Source organism: Pseudorasbora parva, chromosome 14 (genome assembly GCF_024679245.1).
Source record: "Pseudorasbora parva isolate DD20220531a chromosome 14, ASM2467924v1, whole genome shotgun sequence".
NCBI lineage: Eukaryota > Metazoa > Chordata > Actinopteri > Cypriniformes > Gobionidae > Pseudorasbora > Pseudorasbora parva.
In genome coordinates this window covers 7,501,031-7,524,339 of record NC_090185.1, presented here as the reverse complement: position 1 = coordinate 7,524,339, position 23,309 = coordinate 7,501,031, and the positions used below count along the sequence as shown (strand labels likewise).

The following is a 23,309-nucleotide window of genomic DNA, read 5'->3' as shown; positions in this document are numbered from 1 at the left end:
TAAACATACAGCAAGTCGAATGAGGAAAAGCAGAGTTGGGAGAAAGAAAAAACATGTTAAAATCCCAAAAGGGATGTGGAATTTACCGGGATACGTTAAATAGGGAAGGCAGGGACCGCTATAGAGACAAAATCGGAACTATTAAAGTTTTGGATCCACATGAATTTCCAAAGAAAGAGCAGAGCACCGACGACGACGAAAACTTTATTTTGTTGGTCCCCAACAGACATTCTACTGACTATAAGTAACTTTGCAACTACAATTCAACTTATTCTACTAACCCGAACCCCAACACATATAACCATAACCTACAAGTCAACTAATACTCTAATTAGTGTTAGTTGACATGCTGTTGAAAACGTACAGTTAGTAGAATGTTTAAAGTGGACAATCGAAATAAAGTCTAACCGAAACGTATATTATTATTATTATTATTATTATATAAGAAATTGCTCTGCCTCTGTTTTTATTTGTTATTGCAGTGTTATTGTTTACTATATTTATAATTTGCACTTCCTCCATTTCTGTATCTTTTGTTGTTATTTTATAGATACCTATTTATTTGCTTATATAGTATTGAAATAATTTATTTTTTAAAAAGTGTATTTATTATTGTTATATAAAGTGCACTCCGTTATATAAAGTGCAACAACTTGCACTCCGTTTTCTGTGTTCATTTTTTATTTGTAACCTTTTACCTTGAAGCATTCCACATTTCTGTGTTCTCAGGTTGCACTACTTGCAAATAAACACTAAAAAACCATCTGATTGTGTGACAATTCTTGCTTTTTGCACATCGTACTGTTATTACTTCTTGTCCGTGGTTGCGCCTCCAAACATGAAAGCGGTGGAAAGTTAATCCATTTTCGACATTTCCCATGGTGATTATGTGTTGCGCTGTTACACCCCAAAATGCAGCAACGGTTTACCATAGTTGAAATAACGCCAAAATAATCAAATTAAGACACACGACTGAGAGGGAGTACGTCTATAAACAGTGCACAGTAGTCCGAGTAGTAGTAAAGGATGCCATCAACATGGCCGCCACGCCAAGTAATGACGTCATGACGCCCAAGCCCTATTACACCACTTATTCGAGGAAACCCCGCTTTCCGAAAAAAAGGTTTGAATGGCATCCAGTTCAACACGCGATGGAAATGTCACAGTTTGGCTTAAATGACGGCAGAGAGCCCCTGCAACCCGGTGAATAACTCTACTAACTGACGATTTATGAACATGGAAAACATCTCCCACTACAGACTGGAAACTCCCAGTTGCAAAGAACCGAAGTGCTAAGCAACTGTAACAGGGTAGTGGTTGCGCTGGGTAACATGATCAAGATCGCCTTCCAGTTTGTTAGCGATCTCATATATCCCGCGGCGATCAAATCTATATTCGCGAAGCAGTTTTTCATCGCTAAGATGGTCCAGAGGATTCTCTCTATCGTGAAAAATTCGCCTTGAATGTTCGTCAACTCTTAAGGTAAAGTTTTCCTAACCCTAAACTATACTTAGGAAAATGACAGTTAAGGGGCTTTATCAGCTTTATGCAACACTTAACGGTTTTTAAGGGATCACTTAAGTGAAAAATAGACATTTGGGGATAATTCTAAGGGTTTATGACGTTTCAGGTTAAGAAACCCTTAAGTGACACTTAAGGGTTATTTTCTGCAACACCCTTAAGTTTAAGGGAAACCTAAGGGTGATCTTAAGGGACATTTTCACTTAAGGTGTTTTATGCAACCGGGCACTGGCCTTTCCCTAGTAAATATCATCTATTGCTGTGCAAATAGAATCTAGTTGCTATTAACACTTGGTGTAAGTGGCATCTATCGCTATTTGCATTTAGTGTAAATAGCTGCTGCCAAATCTTTAAGTCTAATTAATGCAGCTGAATTTCAGGATCTTTACACAGTTAACAGTGATACAGTAAGTTGTACCTTCAGATGGACTAATATGCCAAGAAGATAAAAGAAGACACCTGACAGTGACAATGACTCAAACAATAAAAACATCTTTATTACTCACCAAACAGATGCCAAAAGCACGTACAGCAAAAAACAAATGAGAAAAACATTTTCTTCATCAGCAGGCTCTGAAATCCTTTCTCTGAAGACATTTGCAAACACGATATGAGACCTTTCAACTGTGTCAGTTAACCTAGCATGTGTGTGTGAGTGATAGTGCATGTGTGTGTTTCACAGCTGTTATTTTTTTAGCATTATTCACACCCTGTTTTTTTTTCTCACATATATATATATATATTTTTTTACAGGCTGCTGTTGATAGAGCATCGCATTTAGACCTAAACTCTTGTTTAGACTGGATTGTATATGTAGAATAGAAATAGGCTACATTCTCACATGCTGCTGCTTTTAGTGTCTTTCTTGAAAAACTACACAATAACTGAAGATATTAATGTAAGTTATCTAAACTGTAAACACTATAGCATATTTGAGACATGTGACTTTCCAGTGGTCTTTCTATAGTGCTTGCTCCTCCTTTTTACTTGTTTGTGATTCCATTTATTGATTTCCACCATATAATGCATTATTTACTTTTTACGTTTTTAATTCCTACTCAAGATGGTGTCAGCGCCATGTCTCTTTGGTTGATCTTGATCTTATGAAAGCATCCTGTCTCTTGTCTTGTTCTTATGTGAACAAACAGTTTTAAGGGTTCTTCTCTGGGCCGTGTGCCCAATATCTTTGTTTTGTGTGTTCAGGGCATGGTTTCTGGGTCCTGGCCCACTGTCTTGTCTTCCTGTCTGCCTTGCCAGATTGTTGTTCCGTGCTCCAATCCTGCTGCGGCCAGCTAGGACTGTTTCGCCCCCTATAGGTAGATGTGTTTTCTTTTGACCTTACAATAAAGACCATTGCTCACTCTGCATTTAAGTCTTTGCCTGTATTATTATTTATATTTGAGACTGACAGCTGTATGCACAGGTGTGAACTCATATCTTCTTAAAGGAATAATTCAACAAGAAATGTAAATTCTGTCATTTACTAACCATAGTGTCATTACAAACCTGTATGAGTTTTTTTAATTCTCAGAAGAAGAAGACCATGGTGGATCTGCCAGTGTATCCACCTTGGCTCTTCTCTATGCCAACAGATGATCTTAAAAAAAAACAAAAAAAAAAAAACAAGTCATTTCCTTACTATCATGTTTTTTGACCAGTCTTTTTTAGGCCCCGTCCACAAGGAGACACGTTTAACTGTATACGTTAAAAAAAAAAGTTTTGTATTTCGCCCAGATGGAGCTGGCGTTTTAGGCATTTTTATTTTTTGAAACTGGATAAATCTGAAACCAACATCCTTCCGTGTGTACAGCCAATTCGTATATAGTGCCACGTGAAATTCAAAATAAGATTCAACTACAAAAACGTAATTATGGTGTACCCTTGTCAAAAAATCCTATTGGAATTTCACTTTGTCTTGTAGGATCTTATTGGATTCTTAAAATCCTATAGGACATTCTGATTTATTTTAATGGAATTTCACTTTTCAATGAAAAAACACTGAGATTGGCTTAATACTGTTATGTAACCAAAGCAAAGCGTTTGCATAGAAAAACAATCACACTTTCAAATGAAATAATTAGGTTGCGTGTTCCTATAATAATACAAAATACATTCATATAAAATATATATAAAAGTGCCATTTTGTCTCACTATATAGTGGGTGGCATTTTGCACCTATGAATGGCTCATATATGACTAAATTAATTTTAAAATGGCACTTTTATATATATTTTATAAGAATGTATTTTGTATTATTATAGGAACACGCAACCTAATTATTTCATTTGAAAGTGTGATTGTTTTTCTATGCAAACGCTTTGCTTTGGTTATATAACAGTATTAAGCCAATCTCAGTGTTTTTTCTTTGAAAAGTGAAATTCCATTAAAATAAATCAGAATGTCCTATAGGATTTTAAGAATCCAATAAGATCCTACAAGACAAAGTGAAAGTCCAATAGATTCTAAGAATCCAATAGGAATTCCAATAGGATTTTTTGACAAGGGCAATTAATGGCATCTTATTGGGCAAATTTAAAAGGACAGAATGAGGATCACGCAATAAGAAAAGTAATTAGTCCTAGTTGGGAATTTGAGGGGGAAAAAAAGAATGTAATGTTTTGGATGGAGTGTGGGAAAATTAGTAAGAGATACGAGATTGGAAGAGGTTGGATATGCTCCATTAATTTAAAAATAATACATTTAGAAAAAGTTGGCGGTACATATCTGTTTGCGATCCGCCGTAAAACAAGAAGAAGAAGAAGAAGAAGAAGAAGAACAGCAAACGTAGGATGGGGCGGATCATAGGGGGCGATACGCACACAAGATGCAAAGCGCCAAAAAACTGAAGAAGAAGAGGAGGAAGACGAAGTAGAAGCTGCGGCCATTGTGTCCCTGCGCTTTTTTACTTTCACTGTATTGAACGATTCAGACTCGTGATTAGTGCAGATATAATCAGGAAAACACTCCAGTAGACTAGATCCTGTCAATATTAAGACTCTCTGTTGATCTGCAGTCGGCGTTTAGTGAGTTTTTCTCCCGTTAGTCGGTTCGACGAGACTCTGACACACCCAGAAACACAACGGAGCAGATTATTACAATAATACACACGGATAACGACTTCTATTAAGATCTACAGCAATATGAAGAACTTTTTGTTGTTCTTTCTGTTACCACTTTTCATTGAAGGTATGTTTTATCATATTTATCGTCTTAAAAATTTTGGTTTCACTTTGTAAAAACCGGAAATGCTCATTTGTGTTTCGTTTATAGTCTTCCCGCTGATGTGACAACTTACATCAAAATATGAGACAGAATACGTTTTCTTGATATAGCATTTTATCACGTTTTTAAAGTTTATGATACCTATGACTGGATCATAACTCGGTTAATAATAATAATAATACATTTTATCTGTAACACACTTTATATTAAAGGTGCCCTAGAATGATTTGAAACAATATTTTAAATTGTTTTCTGCTATCTAAATAGAGGGCATGTGGCTTATTTAAAGGTTCCCTAGAATGAAAAATTGAATTAACCTTGCCATGGTGAAATAATAAGAGTTCAGTACATGGACATCACATACTGTGAGTCTCAAACACCATTGCCTCCTACTTCTTATGTAAATCTCGTGAATCCATAACGCAACAGAAAAAAAGTGCTTCTCAGGCCATCCTTAAAAATATTTTGGTTTGCAGTAACAGTAAAAAAAAAAAAAAAAAAGTAGGTAGGTCTATATATTCCCCTAAATTTTTATTAAAAAAAAAGAAGTACATTTTTGGTGATGGTGATTACGTAGGTATGAATTTAAACTGACTGGGTCTTCAAGCCGTGCCTTCGGGCGCATAGGCTAATTGCAGGCTATATAGACCACAAACAAATTGAAATATTTGTCAAAACATGTTTATTGCATAAATTTCAGGTGCAATCTTTAAGAAAAGGTTCGATCCAACCACCAGCTAGCTGTCATTGACTCAAAGCTGTCAACCCTCCCTTTTTTTTCTGGGTTTCTTACGTATTTTAGCTCTTTTCCCGCTGTCTTCCCATTTTAGTATTTTCCCATGATATGTTTCGTATTTTTACGCTCGATTGTGTTCACTCAGAACACGCAACTATCTGTGTCTCTGAAGTGGCTTGCACTTGTTGCCAGACCAACGCATCTTCAGGGGGATATGAGGGGGGAAAGCACAATCATTTGAATATTCTCCAGGGTTTCTACTGATACAAAGCCATATGCTAATCACTGAAGTAACCCTTTAATTAAGTAGCTATAACCAACTCTTTACTGGTAAATATTATAGTAAACAAACATCACAGACAATGGCAGACCATTTTTTTCAGACGTTATTTTATTTTTGTAATATTATGTATTGTCTCTCAGTTTTTTTGAAGAGACACTGCCCCTCTTTCCTCCTTCTTGGCAGCCTACATTTAGAATAATAGATTTGATTAACGTTAATGATGAAAAAGGTTAAAAAATCGTGATTGTTTGGATTGTTTTTCCTGCTGTCGAGCCAGAGCCGTTCACTAAATCAGTGTTTACCAACCTTTTTTCAGTCATGGCACCCTATGAAAATGTTCTAATTTTGTGGCCCCCCCCATACATACGTTATGCTAGCGGTGTAACAGTACAGATTGATCACGGTTCGGTTTGTATCACGGTTTTAAGTTCACGGTTTTAGTACGGTTCGGTATTTGCCATGCTCAGGGACAGAAAGAGCTACTGTCAAATAAAAATAAAGAAAATAAGAACACAAAACTTAAATACAAGCAGCAGCACAAATAAATTCTATTGAGCAAAGATACTAATAAAATAAACAATGCTTTTCAGATTTTTCCGGTAGGTCTAACATTAGTTTTTAGGTAGAGAAATTGAATAAATTAATCAAATGTAAAATAACTGCACATTTAACTGTTTAAATTAAAAATTAATCCTTATTAAACTTTCAAAAGCTATTCAATCAGAGCAGTGAGTGAGTCCTTCTCTTTTGTTTGACAGACAGCAGTAAAGGCTACTGCCCCTTTAAGACCTAATACAGGGATATGCTCATTTGTCTTGACTGAATACAGTTCACTTAAGGCATCAGACTATGTCTGCTTGGATACTCATCAAGATCAACATGTTGACAAACTGTTTGTGTGAGTTTGTCCGTTCATGCGGAAGACTTGAAAGAACTCAATATTTGCGCGCTGTGAGACGTGTGCGCGCTTTTGGACGAGCGCAAAGAGACAGTTTCTCACACTGCAGAGAGTTCTCATTCGCGTCTTCTGCCGAATATACCCGGGTGATGAAAATTCCCTCATTTTTTTTCCAAATTTGTTTAAACTTTCTTTATATACTTTATATATTCTTTAAAATAACTGTGTATTTAACTGTTTAAATTAAAGGTAGGGAAGGTAGGAATGATCTAAAACACTTGTTCAAATTTGTTTAAACTTTCTTTATATATCAATACATAATTTTAATCAGTGATGCCAGTAATCTAATCTGACTACTTTTTTCCAGTAACGAGTAATCTAATGCGTTACTATTTCCAAAAAAGTAATCAGATTAAAGTTACTTATCCAAGTCACTGTGAGTTACTATTTTAGTCATTTTCCTTAGTAAAAACCGACAGCTTATCAAAATTCTCAGCCCGAGGGCTGGAGCCAGTGTTTTTTTAGTTATTTATTTACATTGTTGCAGCCATTAAAATAGTTCAGTTTTGTTTTTAATGTCAAAGTAGTTATTTTTCGTTTCGTTTCTTTTTTAACCTAATTTAGAAAAATGTTCAGAGCAATTTTTTGTTTGTTAAATTAAAGTTTATATAGGCAAGACAATTCAAGAGTTGGTTTGAGAGACTAGGCTATTAAACATGGGGTTAACTCACTGGGTCGTTACATAAAAAAATTAAAACTTTAATTTAACAAACAAAAAATTGCTCTAAACATTTTTCTAAATGAACTTAATAAGAAACTAAAGCAAATATAACTACTTTGACATTAAAAACAAAGTAGGCTAGCTATTATACCACCACTAAGGCATTTTTGACGAGCTGAGGCAGGCTGATAGATTAGCCTACTGCTCGCAACGGCGCTCAAAAAAACCGAAACGGGCTACACAATCTAAAAAAAAAAAAAAAGTGCATGCAGGTTGTCTTATTGCCTACCTTACACTTCAGCAAAATTAATATAAATCCGATCTTCAATTCCCACGGTATATGCTCATTTAACGGAGTTCACATCAAAGCAAAAGATTCTAGCATTTTATTCAGCAGCCCATTTCAAATTCAAAGATCGCAATATGAGAGAGAGTGACCTAAGCACTGGTAAGATCATTTAGTCTCATTAATTTATATTGAAGATGATTGTGTTTTGTGTGACTTATTTTAAAGTTTCATTTATGGCCATATGCGTTGGCTTGCTTTACTCATTTGCAGCGATGTTGCAGTATAGCACCATCATATCTATCTGACTACAACATAACACGCTCTCACACATTTATTTTTTAATTATTTGCCAGGAGTAAAATGTACACATGTGGTTTAAACAACCAGATACATTTACATTTGTCCGGTTTCGTCTGAAATGCTTTCATACACCTTCTGAATTGGTTTGTTTGAGTGATCGGAATTAAATACGTCTCGAAAGACTCTCGGAAGGCATTTAGGCCTAGCTACTCCTGGTCATTTCGCAATCAGATAGATACCTGGTCAGAGAAAATGAATGAAGGAACCAGTTGTAAAAAGGCCATAACTCTAGCAGCTGCACTGAAGAAACGGACTCTTTAACCCTGCGCGAGCCATATCTTGACAGTGGCGCAAGCTATCATGGTCTCATGTTGTTTCCACCAGCACATCTCATTGTTCCTTTTAATTATTAAAATAAATATAAAACGAAGGAGAAGCCTAAAAAAAGGGGCGTAAAAAAGTCGGGCCGTCAGGCTAGGGCATAAATGCAATAAAGTGTGGTGCCAAAAACGGTTGTCATTTCTATGTTGAGGCGGCAGGGGTGTTGTCGGCAACTGCTGAATGTAACTAATAAAGTAACTTGTAATCTAATTTAGTTACTTTTAAAATCAAGTAATCTCTAAAGTAACTAAGTTACTTTTTAAAGGAGTAATCAGTAATCAGAAATCAGATTACTTTTTCAAAGTAACTGTGGCAACACTGATTATAATGTAAGTTGAAACTCTGAAAAAGAAAGTATAAAAATTGAGTGTCTGTAGACCTCTCACGACTGTTTTAAAGACAGCTCATTATTTCCATTCACTCCACCTTCTCCCTTCTGGGCTCTTTCCAAAGCCACGCCCCCAAAACACATGAACACACTACACCGGCCGCTCTGGAAGACGCATTATTGACCTCAGACGAGCGTTGTGCATGTAGTGACATGTCAGAATCACATGTAATAAAACATCTAACTTTATCAGTATGAATATAAACAAATAAGATGTCTTTTAGTACTCTCTATCAAGCTAGAATACCGATACTGGTAAAGTGTAAAATATATTTTTGTTTGATTTGGTAACGAGCTAGTTATATTTATAAGGCAAAGAAAACGGGTAGCATCATGTTTTTTCAATAACATCAGTTATACTGTCATGAAGATGAATTTCGTGTAAGATTCATAACATACACTGTGTTTTGTATGTAAGAGTTTCCATGATGAAAGCATTGTTGATTAGCAGCAGCTAAAGCTAACTTAGTTCTTAAAAAAGTTCCTGAATGCGGTGTACTAGCTTTTACACATGCATTTTGTTATCTAAAGTTAAATTTTGCGAAATTCAACAAACAGCGATCAACTTTGAGTATTTATCATCTCTACTAATGGCTAAGTGTATAATATTGTAACTTTATGCTAAGTAATGTTATGTTAGCTATATTAGGCAACTTCATGTGCTCTTGATACATGCTTCATTAAAACATAAACCAAAAAAATGTATAATCAAAATGAAAGATTACTTGTCCAGCAGAAATACAGCCAGCAATGAGTCGTTTTTCAGGTCCCTCAGTTCTCGCCATTGTTGAAAAGCCACGCAGATATTTACTCGTGTTTGATTTCTTTGTTTAGCCAAAGACTTTCTGTGCATTGCCTTTTCTCGTACTGTCTTCCTTTTTTTGCATTGTTTGCCTTCGCTGACTGTAAAACCCTGCACTGTGAAGTTTGAATGCTCTTTCTCTGCCATTATTTCGCCTGGGTGTCTTGCCTCTTGAACTGCTCAAATCAAACGAGCGCGCGCATGTGGGCAGATCCTGTAGCGAAAGCGGTGGTCGCCATGGTAGCGAGAGAGAGTGACAGTCGCCCAAGCCAATCATTTGTTTCGTCCCGAACGAAAATAACGAGCGGTGTTTACTGCAGATTAAAAAGTCTAGAGTCACTCGGTTTTTATACTCTCCTTTTCAGAGTACTTACATTTTAATTATGTATTGACATATAAAGAAAGTTTAAACAAATTTGGACAAGTGTTTTAGATCCTTCTTACCTACCCTACCTTTAATTTAAACAGTTAAATATGCAGTTATTTTACATTTGATTACTTTATTCAATTTCTCTACTTAAAAAGTATTGTTAGGCCTACGCCTACCTGAAAAACCTGAAAAGCATTATATATTGTATTAGTATCTTTGCTCAATAGTATTTATTTGTGCTGATGCTTGTATTTAAGTTATTTGTTCTTATTTTCTTTATTTTTATTTGACAGTAGTTATTTTTTCCCTGAACATAGCAAATACCGAACCGTACTGAAACCATGAACCTAAAACCGTGATACAAACCGACCTGTGAGCAATCTGTACCGTTACGCCTCTAGTGTAACGTATGTGAGGGGCTGCCACAAAATTTAAAACTTTTTGAAAGGGTGCCATGACTGAAAAAAGGTTGGGAAACACTGTTCTAAAATATGTTTGGCGCCTGATAGAAAACAGACCACAGGTCAATATATTGTGTTTCTTATTTCTTCAGTGCTATTATGCGCATAGCCATAGTAGCCAGCTATGAGGTACCGAGGTCCGGACTTCGGTAATTTTTGTAAAGAAAGTGTTTTTAATACAAAAAAAGTCAACCTTCAAATAATTATGTTCAGTTATGCACTCAATACTTGGTGGGGAATCCTTTTGCAGAAATGACTGCTTCAGTGCGGCGTGGCATGGAGGCGATCAGCCTGTGGCACTGCTGAGGTGTTATGGAGGCCCAGGATGCTTCAATAGCGGCCTTAAGCTCATCCAGAGTGTTGGGTCTTGCGTCTCTCAACTTTCTCTTCACAATATCCCACAGATTCTCTATGGGGTTCAGGTCAGGAGAGTTGGCAGGCCACTTGAGCACATTAATACCATGGTCAGTAAACCATTTACCAGTGGTTTTGGCACTGTGACCAGGTACCAGGTCATGCTGAAAAACCAAATCTTCATCTCCATAAAGCTTTTCAGCAGATGGAAGCATGAAGTGCTCCACAATCTCCTGATAGCTAGCTGCATTGACCCTGCCCTTGATAAAACACAGTGGACCAACACCAGCAGCTGACATGGCACCCCAGACCATCACTGACTGTGGGTACTTGACACTGGACTTCAGGCATTTTGACATTTCCTTCTTCCCAGTCTTCTTCCAGACTCTGGCACCTTGATTTCTGAATGACATGCAAAATTTGCTTTCATCCGAAAAAAAGTACTTTGGACCACTGAGCAACAGTCCAGTGCTGCTTCTCTGTAGCCCAAAAGTGTCTTGACCTGAGGAATGCGGCACCTGTAGCCCATTTCCTGCACACGCCTGTGCACGGTGGCTCTGGATGTTTCTACTCCAGACTCAGTCCACTGCTTCCGCAGGTCCCCCAAGGTCTGGAATCGGTCCTTCTCCACAATCTTCCTCAGGCTCCGGTCACCTCTTCTCATTGTGCAGCGTTTTTTGCCACACTTTTTCCTTCCCACAGACTTCCCACTGAGGTGCCTTGATACAGCACTCTGGGAACAGCCTATTCATTCAGAAATTTATTTCTGTGTCTTCCCCTCTCGCTTGAGGGTGTCAATGATGGCCTTCTGGACAGCAGTCAGGTCGGCAGTCTTACTCATGATTGCAGTTTTGAGTAATGAACACTTTTGTGAGTTAAACACAATCAACTAAATACAGACTTCATTATAAAGAAAAACAACAAATAACAAAAATATATAAAATCACAATCTATGACAAAAATAGCCTACTACTATAGATGGTGAATAAATTAGATTAGTGGATAATTCAGCAGCAAAAGTTACAAAATCACGAGTGCACAATAATTGTATAAAATCTAAACATTTTGTGGGGGAAAAATAAAGGAAACCACAAAAGTGAATAAGTATAGCTCTAAATCTGGTAAAATGTTACACAAAATATATTCATGAAAAACAAGGCCTATATACTAAGAAATTACATTTATTTTAAATGTATAGCACATCTTTTTAATGAGGCAGCAACATATTAAAGATAGGGCAGAACAAGAAAGCCTTATTAATAGCCTTTCATAACGCAAAATATTATAATATAGAGCGGCTCAAAGCGTGCATGCGCATCCCGTGCGCAGGACGATGCGCTTGAAGCAACACGGAGTCACATGCTCACAGTGCTCCGCGCTCCGTCCACATTGAGAAGTTTACAACGATATAGATGCGTAGTATATCTATTCAGTATTCTTATAAGCCGTTTATTTTACCAGTTTAAAATTTTAGTTACTCTGTGTGAAGAACAATACAATAACTAGTCCAGTGTTGTGATCTAACAGACACCCGGTAGAAGGTAACACGGTTTACAGCAATAAACTCCAGCAAGATAAAGTCATTTTATGAGAAACCATAGAGCGTTATCTACAGATCAAGCATAATAACAGAAACATTGAATAATATTGAAAATAACATTTTTAGTTAGCCTATTGAATCCTCTTTTTTAAAATATGTTTTTTGTTTTGCTATTATCGTTTAATCACTGAGAAAACTCGGAGCACTTCAGTGACTCTCTCTCTCCTCACGTGACATCCTGAGCTTGCGCAGCATCCTGAACGTTCTATAGCCTAACCGTTATATCCAAAGCCGTTGAAAAACAGAGTTACGACACTCTCATAGACTGCCATAGGAACTGAGGAATGCGGAAGTAATGCGTGCACAGAGCGACCAATAGTTCCAAACAGCCAATAGTTCCAGCACTGAACCCCATTCATTTCAGTGTATCTATTGACATTAAGATATGTACCAAAAACTTTTAAGTTGGCTATAATTAAACCACTTATTTAAAAAAACACAACTTGATCCTAAAGAATTAGTCAATTGCAGGCCAATCTCGAATCTACAGTTTCTATTAAAAATACTAGAAAAGGCTGTGTCTTCACAATTATGTTCCTTTTTTAGAAAGAAATGGTATATGTGAGGATTTCCAGTCAGGATTTAGACCGTATCATAGTACTGAGACTGCTCTAATTAGAGTTACAAATGATTTACTCTTATCATCTGATCGTGGTTGTATCTCTCTATTAGTGTTACTCGACATCCAGCAACAATATTCACAAATATTCTTCTGAATAGACTTGAAAATGATGTTGGCATTAGTGGAACTGCATTGGCATGGTTTAAATCGTACTTATCTGACCGTTATCAGTTTGTAGCAGTAAATGAAGAGATGTCACATCGATCACAAGTTCAGTATGGAGTACCGCAAGGCTCAGTGTTAGGACCGTTGCTCTTCACCCTGTATATGCTACCACTGGGAGATATCATTAGGAAGCATGGTGTTAGTTTTCATTGTTATGCTGACGATACTCAGCTCTATATTTCCTCACGCCCTGACGAAATTTACCAATTCACAAGATTAACGGAATGCATAGCTGATAAAAAAAATTGGTAAATTAGTAATTTCATAACACTTAATTCAGATAAAACTGAATTTTTAATTATTGGACAGAAAAGCTCCACAAGTAGTAACCTAGAATACTGTCTAACAATTGATGACTGCTCTGTCAAGCCCTCGTCGTCAGTGAGGAACCTGGGTGTGCTCTTTGATACCAATCTTTCATTTGAAAGCCACATTTCTTGCATCTGTAAAACCGCATTCTACCATCTTAAAAATATATCTAAATTACAGCACATGCTTTCAATGCAAAATGCTGAACAGTTAGTACATGCGTTCATGAGCTCAAGGCTAGATTATTGTAATGCTCTACTGGGTGGTTGCCCTGCTCGCTTAATAAACAAACTCCAGCTAGTCCAAAATGCAGCAGCTAGAGTTCTTACTATAACCAGGAAGTATGATCATATTAGTCCAGTTCTGTCAACACTGCACTGGCTCCCTATTAAACATCGCATACATTTTAAAATCTTGCTTATTACTTACAAAGCACTAAATGGTTCAGCTCCCCAGTACTTAAGCGAGCTCTCAACGCATTATACTCCATCACGTCTATTGCGGTCTCAAAACTCTGGCCAGTTGATAATACCTAGAATATCTAAATCAACTGCAGGCGATCGATCCTTATCATATTTAGCACCTAAACTCTGGAACAGTCTTCCTAGCATTGTTCAGGAGGCAGACACACTCTGTCAGTTTAAATCTAGACTAAAAACACATCTCTTTACTATGGCATACACATAGAACATTTTTACCTTTCATTATTCAGATCAATTGACTGATTGTTAGGCTGCATTAACTAGGTCAGCCAGAACCGGGAACACTTCCCATAACACCTGATGTACTCGTTACATCATAAAAAGAGTGGCATCTATGCTAATGTTAGTCTCTCTGATTTTCCCGTGGTTTATCCCGGATCCGGGCCGTATCCGGATCGGATGGTGGACCTGCCTGGACATGACCAACGCATCCTGGAGTGTCTGCTGAGCCGTGTCAATTGGTGTCTCCTTCGAATTTGCCACACCGGCACGTCATGCTCAAAAAACCTGTCTCAGGCGCAATAATTCTGATCGTTCATGTATTCTTACTCTTGTGTAATCGACGCACCAGAAAAGAAAAGTTTGCACAAAAGAAAAAAAACAGTAATAGCTGCCATACAGTTCCAGTGACGCGTTACACTAGAAGGTCTGTATGCTCTAGTTGCTTCCAAGTTCTTAAAGAGATTCAGGACAAATCCATCTACAGATTTGAGGGCATACATCACTTGCCATTTTTCTATTGCTGGATGTCTATTGTCTATTTGCATATCAATAAAGAATTTAGTACAATGCACATTGAATTTGTCATTTTCTCTAACTTTTATAGCACTTAAATTGTAAAAATTGTGTGCCTGACTTCTTCTTCTTATTATTATTATTAGCACTCAAAGTTTTAGGCCTATTGGCTGACATCCATTTAAAATGTAGGCAATGGGATATGTTTTCCATATCCACTTAAGTTTCTCAGCTTGCACACTTGTAACACTTTGTGTGGTTCAGGTAGCTTTACATAAAAAATGGTTGTTATTTGTAAGGCTACTTTTACTTTTATAATATAAGTAAGTAAACCAAGTCTGTACTTTGTTACTTTTACTTAAGTAAAGAAGTTAAATCATTATTTCTACTTTTACCAGAGTATTTTTAACACAAGTATCTGTACTTCTACTTGAGTACGGGGACTGAGTACTTTTCCCATATCTGTTGACTCCTGTTGCTTTTTCAAATGCATGTTATAAGCGACTCATACTCACAGTCTTTCAGATGGAGCAGTGTTTGCTCCTGAGCCGCTCTTCGCTAACACACTGGGAATTTATTTATTTAATTAAAATCACAGCCTTTGAGCATTCATAATCGCATTTTACCCAAATCACGATTGCGGTTCGATTTCAATTAATCGTACAGCTCTATGGTCAATGTCATTGATTTATAAGGTTTGTCATGCTGACCAGAAAGACCTTCTTTTTTAATGATATTTTTGTTTATTGACAAACATTATCTTAAAAACACTTTGACTTTTCTTAAGTCACTATAGAGCCAAATGTTATATCATTTGAGTTCTAGATTTTACTATGGATATTTATTTTATATATTCCATTTATTTTAATAATATTCTACTCTATTAATATTGCTTTTATTAGTAATAAATAAATCTACCTCAGTTTTAATAAATTGTTCACTTGTTTGGGAAGTGTTTATGTTTTGACAATAAAGGATAGTTTACGACTGTTTTCTACATCTTTCACTCAGGAGCAAAAATATGCCTTTAAACTTTAAAGAAATAAAGATTTTACATTTATCATGATATATAAAAATATACTGTGATAATTCTTTTGGGCCTTAGTTCCAGCCCTAGTTCTCCCTGTAAGATAAGAAGAGAACCAGTTGTGGACAGAGTCAGAAAGACTGATGGTGGAATGTAAACGGTGAAGGAGGATGTTAATTGCTAATTAATGAAAAATGGTGGTCTTAATTGTTAATTGTGTTTAATTTTTTATTCTACAGTTAGTTCTCTTTCATCATCTCGTTTCGAGATCCACCTATGGGAAGGGCATCCGTACCTGACCTCTGCAGAAGCATCCAATTGCACCAAGTCTGACAAGACAGGCAGGAGCGCGCAGCCAATGCCCAGTAAGGCCCCACCCCTTACCAGCGGGCATATATGGGCTGCATACGCTACTGTACATCAGTTGACATTCGCTTCTCGCAATCTCTGCACTGACACAGTTCAGTTAGATTTGCGCTGCTCACTTATTGTCTGCAGGAGGAAATATCGCCAGATCAGCCTCCACCGGGCGTGACAGTTCTATTCTGCCACATTCTGTGTCTGCATTCGGAGCCGCTCGCGCTCTCGTCCGTCTTCCTGTTCCACGGCTGCCGCCACGGACCTTTCTAAGTTTTTCGCGGGTATGTCGCTCTCTCAGTCTTCTCCTTCTGTGTCTAGCCTATTACGGGCCTGCCCGGCCGCGTGTGGGTCTCTTATCGCCGCTAAGGATTTTCACCCTTTCTGTGTGGTCTGCTTGGGCCTCAAGCACGCAGAGGAGGCAATAGAGAACCCGGAGAACTGCAGTTACTGCCTGGTACTGCCTAAGAAACTCCTGCGACACCGCCTTAAAGTTGCCGCTACTCAGTGTGGCGAGCTCGACTTGTCGTACTCGGATATGGAACACGGTGACGACAGCGCGCTACCGGGGACCTCCAGGGGCGCGCCGGCTCTTGTTTTGGCTGACCAGCCCAATCCTGAGTTCCCCGAAGAGGACATCTTCACGGGTAACCTCCCGCTCGCCGACGATCTTGCCGGGTCCGGTGATTACGACGACGCGGGCCTTCTTGAAATTTCAGAGGACGAGGAGGCCATCCCGCCCTCTGTTATTCCCCAGGCTAGCGCCCCCGCGGCCTTGCCTCAATCCATCCTCCTGGATGTGTGTGAGCGAGCGGCCGCTCGTCTCAACATTAAATGGCCGGCTCCACAGAGCGCCACCCACCAGGAGAGGGATATTTATGACGGTAAAGTGTTGGGAGCCCCCCCCCGGCCCGAGGAAAGAACTCTTTCCCGTTCTTCCAGCATGCGCTAAGCACATGAGGCACTACTGGAACGACCCGCTCGATCTTAAACACGGTCTCGCGGGGCTGGAGGTTAAAGATATGGCGGCTCGCGGCATGGGCGAACCGCCTGCCATTGAGCCCTCCATTGCCAGACAACTCAACCCAGTCCAGGGAGGGCTGCCCGCCCCCCCGAAGCCGGTCCTCCCTAACAGGATGGACCGTTTTTCTGCCTCGGTGCACCAGGCCGTTTATAAATCCTCGGCCTTGGCTGTTAGGACTCTGAATGTCTCCTCCATCCTTTCCGCTTACCAAGCGGAGATCCTGGACGATCTGGGCCAGCAGTTAGATAAGGGATCTTCTCCCTCTCCTGCACTGTGGAAGTAGATCATCACGGTTAACGACCTCGTTCTCCGTAATGCTCGTCAGGTCGTCCAAACCTGCGGGCGCTCTATGGCGCTTTCCGTGGTAGGAGAGCGCTCGCTCTGGCTCAACCTGTCTGGTCTCCCGGATAGCGATAAGAAACGTATCGCAGGCGCCCCGGTAGAGCCCGGCCGGGCTCTCTTTGGCCCCGCAGTTGCTATGATGCAACAACGATGCGACGACAAGAAGGAGCACGAGGCCTTCATATTGTATCTTCCCAGGAAGACGGTCCCACGCCAGGGGATTTGTTTGCCTAACCCCCCGGTCCCGGGACGTAATTTTAATCAGGTCAAGGAAAAGCCTCGAAAGAAGTTTTCTGGGCTTTCTTCCTGCCCCAGAATGGGTATGGAGCGGGCGAGTTTTCCTGTCGTTAAGGCGCGACTCATGTTCCGGGAATTCTGAACAGAGGTGCGGATCTTCTATCGAGGGGGAACCCGCTCTTCGGAGATTGGCACCTCCACCCTCAGATAGTAGACATGATATGGATGAGGCTACGGGCGCCCGTAGATCTGTTCGCCTCGCGCGAAAACAGCCATTGTCCTATGTTCTTCTCGCTAAAGGACTTGGACGCGCCCCTCGAGGTGGACACACTAGCCCACCCGTGGCCCAGAGTGCTGCTGTATGCCTTTCCTCCCCTGTGCCTGATAATTCTCACACTGGCCAGGGCGAGAGAGGGGGGTTTTTCTCTCATCCTGATAGCACCCAGGTGGCCCAAAGCGCCGTGGCTGGCAGAGATAATCCCTCTGTTGTATGCCCAGCCGTGGTGACTCCCCCTCCGCACAGACCTATTGTCTTAAGCGAACGGGGAGATTTATCACCCACACCCGGACAGGGTAGCTCTCTGGGCTTGGCCCGTGAGAGGACGAACCTAAGCGCGTTAGGGCTTCCCCCGCGTGTGGTGGCTACTATACAGAATGCCAGGGCCGTTTCTACACGGTCCTTGTATGGCTGTAAGTGGCAGGTGTTCGATGAGTGGTGTGATGGGCGGGGTCTCACGTCATATCAGTGCTCAGTCGCTGATATCTTGTGTTTCCTCCAAGACCTTATGGATAAGGGCAGGTCTTTTTCCACTATTAAGGTCTATCTGGCAGCTATCTCTGCTTGTCATGTGGGTTTTGAGGGCTCAACGGTTGGGCAGCATTCTCTAATCCGCAGATTTATGAAGGGCGCCCGTCGCTCCTTGCCAGTCATTAGGAGAACGATCCCTGAATGGGATCTCTCCATGGTGCTGGAAGCTCTGTCTCAATTCCCTTTTGAGCCTCTGGGGAATATTCCCCTTAAGTTGCTGTCCTTCAAAACAGCCTTGCTCTTGGCCCTTGGCGTCAGCCAAACGTGTCAGTGAGTTACATGCACTCTCGGTCCACCCCTCGTGCATCAATTTCTCTCTGGGTGGAGATAAGGTTTTCCTCAAGCCTAATCCAGCATTCATGCCGAAATGTTTCCCTGCGTTCACATCGGAGGTGTTGGAGCTATCCGCTTTTCACACTCCGCCCTTTTCCTCCGCAGAGGATCAGAGGCTAAATGCCCTGTGTCCAGTCCGTGCGTTACAAACGTATGTGTCTAGGACCAGCACGTTCCGGAAGAGTGACCAACTCTTCGTTTCATGGGCTCCTCCTCGCAAAGGGGATCCCCTGTCTAAACAACGCCTCTCACATTGGCTTGTGGACACTATAATCTTGGCATATGAATCAAAGGGAGTGCAACCCCCAGGGAACATCAGAGCTCATTCCACGAGGGGCTTGGCCGCCTCTTGGGCTCTGTTCAGGGGAGTATCACTGCAGGATATCTGTTCTGCGGCCAGTTGGGCTTCTCCCCATACGTTTGTGCGTTACTACAGGCTGGATGTCACCAGAACCTCAGTAGCACATTCGGTCTTGGGGGTGGGGTCTTCCTAACCCTGCCTTCTTTATGTGTGACACACATAGCCTATGTTTCATGTCCTGCTTCACACCGCAGTTACGCGGTTGCGTCGGTGTGGCGAGTTCATGATTATGAGACGCGTCGTGCACCGCCCCTCGGGGTGACCGTCTTTTTCTGGCTAACAGGACCTCACTGTGAGTGTATTGGGCAATCGGGGAGCTGTCCATGTCTCTCCCATAGGTGGATCTCGAAACGAGATGATGAAAGAGAACAATAGGTTACTGTCGTAACCCCGGTTCTCTAAAACATCGAGTGGAGAGATCCACCAGCTTTGCCCCGCTTACCGCACGAGAAGCGAATATACTTACTGATGTACAGTAGCGTATGCAGCCCATATATGCCTGTCTTGTCAGACTTGGTGCAATTGGATGCTTCTGCAGAGGTCAGGTATGGATGCCCTTCCCATAGGTGGATCTCTCCACTCGATGTTTCAGAGAACCGGGGTTACGACAGTAACCTATTGTTATCTTAGTGTATAGTTTTGTTTTTTGACCTGAATATGAAATGCAGTTCCACATTAAATATATCACTTCACCTTTATTAATGAAATAAAACTGTCTTAAAGAGATGAGGTTTTTTTGTCAGTGTTTTGTCACTAATATTATTTTTTGTTTGTGTGACTGTTGCTCTTTGTTCTTCAGGTATGTTTGGTGAGTCAGTGACAGTGACAGTGACAGTTGGAGATTCAGTCACTCTTCACACTGGTCTCATTGAAATAAAGGAAGAGGATTTGTTAGAGTGGAGGTTTGGAGCTCAACGTGACCGCATAGCCAGAGTAAGAAAAGACAGTAAACCAACAACATATGATGTTCCTGATGGGAGATTCGGAGACAGACTGAAAGCAGACGGTCAGACCGGGGATCTCACCATCACAAACATCACATCGGAACATGCTGGACCTTATGAAATATCAAACAACACCAAAGTCATTATAACGTTCAAATTCGTAGGTGAGTATTCAATCCATTTTAGTTATTATTGTTATGTTTTGGCTGCACAACGATAACAAAGAACAGTCTCTAATTCATTGCATCTGTCCAAACAGGGGGATTTTGAAAAATTGTTTTATTAAATTAAAATTAATGGAAAAATCATTTTGAAAAATTATGAAGTTTGTGTATTATTATTCATAAAATGCTAACATAGTAGAGATTATAAACAAGAAAGAACTTAAGTATTGAAACCGCCAGTAGACGGCAGCAATTCACTGTTTAAATGAGAGAGCCACCTAAATCGTTCATCCATCCAATTTGTTCAAAAGTCAGATTAATTTAGGAAGACAACAAACACTATGTGAATACTATTGTCATTGATAATTACAGACACTATTGTAAAATGAACTAGCAAAACGGACGGCTGCTTTGGTAACTTATACTGATAGTTATAGCTAAATACATTGCAATGGATGAGCTAGCTAAAATATATGTGGTGTGTAACGTTACTTAACTATTACACAATATTCTTATACCTCATTCTCAGTACATGCTTTTTTTGCATCCCTCTCTGACCAGCAATTAAATATAATCTGCTGTGCAGCACTTCTCTTCATTTTTGGCACTAACGTTACCCGTGTGCTCTTCCAAACATCACTCGTGTTGTTTTGGTGAAAGTGCGACTCATTGGTTGGGCGTTACCAATTGGTTCAATGGAGGGGGAGTATTTTTTGTCAGATTTATTATGACAAACTCATATTTGATTAGGAACAAAATTATTGTTACAAAATAAATGAATTCTACATATTTTTCATTTGATCTACTGTGATTTTCATGTTGAAATATTAGGGGGTTGTAACTGATGGATTTGAATCCATATATATTCCTGGTGTCTATAAAAGCTTTTCTTTGACTAACTAGGTAGTTTTCAGCTCTGAAATTTAGAGGATATTCTTATATTACCATGACATTTAATTAATCATTAAAATTAAAAGAAATAAACATTTGAAATATATCAGTTTGTGTGTATTGAATGTATATTATATACAAGTTTCACTTTTTGAATGGAATTAGTGAAATAAATAAACTTTTGGATGATATTCTAATTATATGACCAGCACCTGTATTTTTCGGATTGGTTATTGCAGCATTTTGGGCAGTAACTAAAGTCTGATTGGTTAGCGTTAAGCTTGGAACATACTTTGCAAGAACAAAAAAAAATTGTTCATTTTATCAAGGTGGCAAGAACAAGAACAAAGTTCGTTCTGGCCAGTGCATTCCATACTTCACGCCGCCCAAATCGTCCCAATGGAGGTTAACGATCGGCGGGTGAAGGTCGCTGCGCGTTCTGTTTTCAGTTGGGCATTAAGGATTGAATTCCAATTCTTCTTAATCTGGCTACATTTAATCATAATTTAGAATTTAGGTTAGAATGCCAGTTGGTTATTTGGTCATTTATATTTAATAGTTTAAGTACACATTTAATTATTCCGTTTAACCCATTGTTGAAATCATGTCCGTTCATAATAATTCCAGAGCAAGTCAGAAACAATCAAAGTGTAACAATTTATTAACAGTCAGGTAAATGTATAATGTCAATTACAATTCAAAGGTAATCCATCAAATACTCTGAAGTAAAAAATGAAATGTATACCTGACTTATCAAGGTTACATAATGCTGCATGGGTTAAAACGTCCAGCATTACGGGCTGACCTGAATACAGTATCGAGCCCTGAGCTCTTTGCAACATTTCCTTAAATACCCAGAACCAGATACATACCCAGAACCATTTGAAACTCTTTCAAATGGAAACACCAGTTCACAATAGGAATTTGCATTAATCAAGTCCTGTAGACTTGAGAAGAAGAGAGGCCAAATGGCTGAAAGCCACACCAACCATATACCAAGGAAAGATATCTTTAAACTCTTAAAACGTTTAGGATGTTCTAGTTAACTTCTGTGGAGTAGAGATATTTGTACCAGTCGCACTGAGACATTTCAAACGATATCAAACACATATAATACTGTATTGTGAGGATTGACATTGTAACAAAGAGATTTCTGGTGCATTTCAGGTGATCTCAATATGAGGGGCATCAGGAGTTTGGGGGAATTTTCATGTGAAAGGAAAGACATGTAAATTAGAGTCATTCATAGATGGTTAACTCAGTGTGATGTCGTCTCGGACAGAGACGCTAACTGTATGAATGAGTTCAGTTGCTAATTTCCTTTGTTTTCTCAGAGCGATTAGACATTACGGCATCTACTAGGTTTTTCCAGCCTTACAAAAGCGTCATCTGCGTTTCTCCGCATTAACCCCATCAACTTTAAGTGTATGACCAATCACACAATAGTTCTCGGACGCTCGCAAGAAAAAAGTTCTGCTCAGGCGATGTGTCAAGAACAAGCTGCGAGAACTCCCAAACCAGGGCTGCGAGAACAAACTGATGTAATTTTGTTCTCGCAGCCCTGGGTGCGAGAACTTTTTTTCTCTGTTCTTGTGTAGTATGTTGAAGCCTTTAGACAGCACGCCTTCCAGACCGCAAAATAAAGTGAAACTGAAGCGCGCAGTGATGCCTGGAAGCACGGTGAATTATCATGAAATGCAGTGCAAGATGTGCAGGGCCAATCTGTCATATACACAGCATTACAATGAGAACACACACACGCTCAAATCCTACGCCAGCTCAGGAGGTGGTGTACGCACACACACACACACGCTCAAATCCTACGCCAGCTCAGGAGGTGGTGTACGCACACACACACACACACACACACACACGCTCAAATCCTACGCCAGCTCAGGAGGTGGTGTACGCACACACACACACACACACGCTCAAATCCTACGCCAGCTCAGGAGGTGGTGTACGCACACACACACACACACACGCTCAAATCCTACGCCAGCTCAGGAGGTGGTGTACGCACACACACACACACACACACACATACACACGCTCAAATCCTACGCCAGCTCAGGAGCTGGTGTACGCACACACACACACACACACACACACACACACACACTCAAATCCTACGCCAGCTCAGGAGGTGGTGTACGCACACACACACATGCTCTAATCCTAC

At 39.9% G+C, this 23,309-nt stretch overlaps 1 protein-coding gene across 3 annotated transcripts in view; it reads left to right on the top strand.

Annotated features, from left to right (window-relative positions):
• The first annotated feature begins 4,389 nt into the window (after positions 1 to 4,389).
• The window catches only part of LOC137040001 (uncharacterized), a 51,649-nt gene continuing 32,729 nt past the window's right edge, over positions 4,390 to 23,309 (top strand). For all 3 annotated transcript variants that reach the window (XR_010897796.1, XM_067415400.1, XM_067415401.1), the window contains exons 1-2: positions 4,390 to 4,707; positions 19,928 to 20,236. Coding sequence is in view for 2 of the 3 variants with exons in the window: in XM_067415400.1 (XP_067271501.1) it covers positions 4,662 to 4,707; positions 19,928 to 20,236 (355 nt within the window). In the remaining variant the exon portion in view is untranslated. The remainder of the gene's footprint in view (positions 4,708 to 19,927; positions 20,237 to 23,309) is intronic.